General features: G+C 37.4%; 1 protein-coding gene across 3 annotated transcripts in view; it reads left to right on the top strand.

The window, feature by feature from the left end:
- The first annotated feature begins 271 nt into the window (after window positions 1-271).
- The window catches only part of LOC113228473 (spermatogenesis-associated protein 20), a 13,859-nt gene continuing 8,783 nt past the window's right edge, over window positions 272-5,347 (top strand). Inside the window, exons 1-5 of one of the 3 annotated variants that reach the window (XM_026461794.1) lie at window positions 470-529; window positions 1,194-1,278; window positions 1,380-3,002; window positions 3,085-3,293; window positions 3,445-3,665. In XM_026461794.1, coding sequence (XP_026317579.1) covers window positions 1,453-3,002; window positions 3,085-3,293; window positions 3,445-3,665 — 1,980 coding nt within the window. In that variant the 5' untranslated portion in view covers window positions 470-529; window positions 1,194-1,278; window positions 1,380-1,452. Of the gene's footprint in view, window positions 530-1,193; window positions 1,279-1,379; window positions 3,003-3,084; window positions 3,294-3,444; window positions 3,666-5,347 lie in introns of all 3 variants that reach the window. The other 2 variants (XM_026461791.1, XM_026461793.1) reach the window with 2 other exon arrangements.

The raw sequence follows: 5,347 nt of genomic DNA, 5'->3' as shown, positions 1-5,347 counted from the left end.
TAAAATACCCGTATCGGCCCGTTCTAAGGAATCCCGAGTCAATCCAAACACGCCGCCTCAAATTGCCTATCCTCTTTGTGGCGGCCATATTTACAGAAACATAATTCAACTTCATGTACCAAAAAAGAATAATGTACCAAGACTTGGCTGTATGGTGTAAAACCTTTGCCTTTTCCTTTATGGAAAGAAGAAAAAAAAAATCATACGCTCTACTATGGATTTATTCCGATGCCGTAAAACTAATATTAAAAAAATCATCCAAAAGTCAAACTGACCAAAATATTTTGTTTCTTTTTTGGTGTCGTCGTAATTTGTGCAGACTTACTACGCTAAATTTAATGCCGTGAAACCAGTGAATATTACGTTCTTACATTATTATTATGCCTACTGGCCGTGCTGTGCTGCTGTTGCGGCGTCTTTCAACTGGAGATAGCAGGTTGAAAAATATAAATATAAGCCAAAATTGCAATAAGGAGCAAGTTCTTCCGAACCCGGTGTGCTGTCATAAAGATTTAGGCCAATCCAAAAGGTAATGGTTGCTTCATTAACTAACAAATAAATAGATATGAGTTACTTAAACGAGAGCAGATAATCGTTTCATGTTGTTGTTGCGAAATATCGGCAGATACTACTTATATCTCAGTACTGTTACATGACCTTGTTTTTGTTTACAAGTGATTTTAAGAGAGAAAGGAGTCAAAATACATACGTAAAATTATGTAAGAAGGTTCGAAAACCTAACTGACCGAATTTTCCATTAATGCAAATGTTAGATCAATAAAACTCGTGGCCTTGGAGTCCTTAGTAACTGTTGGTGTATTGAATTTATATTCAATGCATTTGAGATATTGTTGGCGTGACTTCGTACTTTCAATGGAAATCAAAGATTTATATGTTGAATATATATTACTGACTCACACTGATTTCCATTTAAAGAATCTTACATTTTTTAATTTGTCATAGCTGTATATTATTTTTGTAGGTGCCTACAGTGTAAGTATATTCTTAATAACCCTCATCCCCTTTACAATACAATACAAAATTATACTTTACACTATAGTATTTTAAACCTAGTGTACATGCTGGAAGTGGAATTGTTTGTAGTTTTGAACAAGACACTCTTTAACAGATACATCCTTGACCTTCTAACAGCTTCATTACTATGTTACTCATGAATTAATGTTTTTTTGCAGTACTTTGAACTAAAATAAAGAAAAGAATAAATACTAACTGACATTGTCTTTATATTGATTTGAAAATATTACCTAAATATTAAAGGTATTTTTGAGTTATTAATATTTTAGATACTTTGTGATTTGTATTTTAAAAAAATGCTGTAATATTTCAACAAATAAATGTAGGAATGAAAATTATTGCAGACTATCTTCGTTTGCACCAAGCAATTTACCGAAACCTCCACTAACAAGAAGTATCAGTGAAAACATAATTAAAATGGCTGCCCCTAACAATGATACAACCCCAGTGGAACCAAAACACACAAACCGGTTGATTACAGAGAAATCACCGTACTTACTCCAACATGCTCATAACCCCGTTCAGTGGTACCCTTGGTGCCAAGAAGCTATAGATAAGGCTAAGGCTGAAAATAAACTAATCTTTCTCTCAGTTGGTTACTCCACTTGTCACTGGTGTCATGTTATGGAGAAGGAATCTTTTGAAAGTGAAGAAGTTGCTAAAATCATGAATGAACACTTTATAAATATTAAAGTGGACCGTGAGGAGAGACCCGACATTGACAGGATTTACATGCTCTTTGTCATGGCTACTACTGGAGGAGGTGGCTGGCCAATGTCTGTTTTTTTAACACCTGAATTGCGTCCCATCACTGGTGGCACCTACTTCCCACCTGAAGATCGTTGGGGAAGGCCTGGTTTTAAAACTGTTCTTCTTTCACTTGCGAAGAAGTGGAAAGAAAACCAAGAACAGTTTGTGGATGCCAGTGCCAACATTTTAGATGCCTTACAAAGAATTGCTATTGTAGATACAGACACGCCTACTTCTCTTCCTGGGGAAGCAACTTGGGAGAAGTGTGTTCGTAGATATCAACAGATGTATGAGCCAGACTTTGGTGGATTTGGCACAGCTCCAAAGTTCCCACAAGCATCTATATTCAATTTCTTATTTCATTATTATGCCCGTGACAAGTCTCACCCTGATGGGAAGAAATGTCTTGAAATGTGTTTGCACACCTTGACTAAAATAGCTAAAGGAGGAATACATGACCATGTGTCCAGTGGTTTTGCACGATATTCAGTAGACAATGATTGGCATGTGCCACACTTTGAAAAAATGCTTTATGATCAAGCCCAGTTAACAGTTGCTTACACTGATGCATATGTTGCAACTAAAGAGGAATTTTATGCTGAAGTAGTGCGCGATATTATTAAATACGTAAATAGGGATCTGAGGCACGAAACTGGAGGGTTTTACAGTGCCGAAGATGCTGACTCATACCCGTACTATGGAGCCCCTCATAAGAAGGAAGGGGCGTTCTGTGTCTGGGAATATAAAGAATTAAAAGATCTTTTAAATAATAAAATGATCAAAAATGTCTCGTATCTTGATGTATTTTGTGAATATTTTAGTGTAGAAGAAGATGGAAATATTGGTTCTGAAAGTGACCCCCATAAAGAGTTGACTGGCAAGAATGTTTTAATAATTTATGGTGATAAACAACAGTCTGCTACAGAGTTCGGTTTGTCATTGGATGAATTCAATAAAGTTATTCAGGAATGTATTGATATTTTGTATGAGGCAAGGCAGAAAAGACCTCGACCACATTTGGACACAAAAATACTCTGTTCATGGAATGGATTAATGATGGCAGGTCTGGCGCGAGCTGGACAAGGTTTGGGAGAAAAGGATTACATAGATGACGCCATTAAAACCGCGCACTTTATAAAGAAATACTTGTATGACGAAAACACAAAAAATCTGATACATTCTTGCTACACTGGTGGGGATGGCACAATTTTAAACACGTATGTATTTCCTTACATATCATTATCGATTATAGATTATATTATCGATAGAAATTTATACCATATACTTTTGTTGTTTTAGTGAACAACCAATTAAAGGATTTTTGGATGACTATGCCTTCCTGATTAAAGGTCTTCTAGATTTGTATGAAGCATCATTGGATGCTAGTTGGCTTAACTGGGCTCGCGAGTTACAAAAGAAACAGGATGATTTATTCTGGGACAAGACTAATGGAGGGTACTTTAATTGTTCCACTGAGGATTCTACTGTGTTGTTACGGTTGAAAGAAGGTGAGATTTATTTGAACAGCTCAAGTCCAATTTTACAAACCATTGAAATAAATCTTTACAGGTAGTATTAATTTAAGTGAAAGTCAAAGTATGTCTTCCAAATGCCTTTTGTACTTTAGATACTTATGGTAGGTTACTTACTATTTTATAGATCAAGATGGAGCAGAGCCGTCTGGCAACAGCGTCTCGTGTCATAACTTGCAACGTCTCGCAGCATATGCAGACAAAAGCGCTGCCCCAGAAGGCGGGGAATGCGAGCGGGAGAAGGCCAAAGGAGTGCTCAAAGCATTCGCCAAGAGACTGGTCGAATCGCCTACTTCGCTGCCAGAGATGATGTCTGCACTTATGTTTTACACTGATTCACCAACACAGGTTTGGGCAAACCTTATAAGGATGTATTAATAATTAAGTTAATTGTCAGTGCTTTCGTTTACGGTCGTGATGTTTATGTGCGTTAACTGGTGGCTAATTGCCTTACTACCTTACCTTAATTACCTTCCATATAATGTAAAAGTTATTCATATTGTTGTCTATACCTATTGACTAATTTGACTGATGACTGATGTTTGAAAATGGAACTCTTTGGCTGTAGAATACAGTTTGTTTCATCTGACTGTCACTTGTGTTTACATTGTGGGGTCATTTTAGAAATTAGTTGTCTACATCACCATGAATTTAACTCGTGAAAATTTTCGTAGTATGATTTTCTACGACTTTAAGTGTAAATTAACAGCTCAGCGGAGCTTTTCAAACTGCTTTTGGCGATAAAGCACCATGCAAGACGACTATTTATAGCTGGTTTGCAGAATTCAAACGCGGTCGTGTGAATCTCAGTGACAAATTTCGTGATGGTGGCCCGTCTATTGTTGTGAACAACAAAAACATCAATGCTGTGCGCCGTATGATCAAAACAGACAGGCATGTGACATACCATGAGATTCAGGCATCTTTAGGCATAGGCATGAGTCAAATACAATCAATACTACACAAACATTTGGGTGTGAAAAAGCTGTGCTCTCGGTGGATCCCACACAATTTGACTGAGGCTCAAAAAACGAATCGCATCGCTTGGTGCAATGCCATACTTATCAGATTCAGCGAAGGGGCGTCAAATTTGGTGTGGGACATAGTAACAGGTGACGAAACATGGATCTATAGTTACGATCCCAAAACAAAGCAGCAATCGAGCGTATGGATCTTTCGAGATGAGCCGAAACCAACCAAAGTGGCGCGCGTGCAAAGTGCCTCTAAGCGGATGATTGCTTCTTTCTTTAAGAAAATTGGACACGTGGCTACTGTTGCTTTGGAGAATCGTACCGTGAATAATGATTGGTACACGACCATTTGTTTGCCGGAAGTTATTGACAAACTCTATTGACTTACAATTATATGGACGTCGGGTCCGCGCTAAAAAGTGTCCGAACTTATAGGGCGTTAAAATCGTATACAGAGCGTCTTTCACGCTCTAGTCTTCGTTTGTTTGACTGACAGCGAAGCAAGCAAAATTAGACAGTACTGCGATGACATTACAATTTAAATTCAACGTTTTAGCTTTTTCATATTCCTTGACATGTCACTACGTTTAAATAGGTTGACTTGGACATTTTTTTTGGTTTTTGTATTAGACCCGTCGTCCATTTATTTGTAAGTCAATGACAAACTCCGTAAAAATGACCGTCAATGCCGTATCATCTTGCACCACGATAATGCCAGTTCTCACACGGCCAGACAAACAAATGAATTTTTGAAGGTGAACAACGTTGACCTTATGAGCCATCCCTTGTACAGTCCCGGCCTGGCACTTTGTGACTTTTATTTATTTCAAAAAATTAAGAACAAGTTACGCGGTCAACGATTTTCATCGTCTGAAGAGGCTGTCGAAGAGTATGAAAAATATGTTCCACAGATTGTTACGCAGGAGTGGCACAAATGTTTTCAAAATTGGTTCAGTCGTATGAAAAAGTGCATTACGCTAACGGAGAATATTTTGAGAAACAATAAATTCATTAGTTTGTTATAATTATTAATACAAAGATCGAACACTCAGAAAAAAT

The sequence above is a fragment of the Hyposmocoma kahamanoa genome, unplaced genomic scaffold (genome assembly GCF_003589595.1).
Source record: "Hyposmocoma kahamanoa isolate Upper Pololo Valley unplaced genomic scaffold, ASM358959v1 232, whole genome shotgun sequence".
Lineage (NCBI taxonomy): Eukaryota > Metazoa > Arthropoda > Insecta > Lepidoptera > Cosmopterigidae > Hyposmocoma > Hyposmocoma kahamanoa.
Note: the sequence above shows the minus strand (reverse complement) of the source record. Positions and strands in the feature narration are given on the sequence as shown.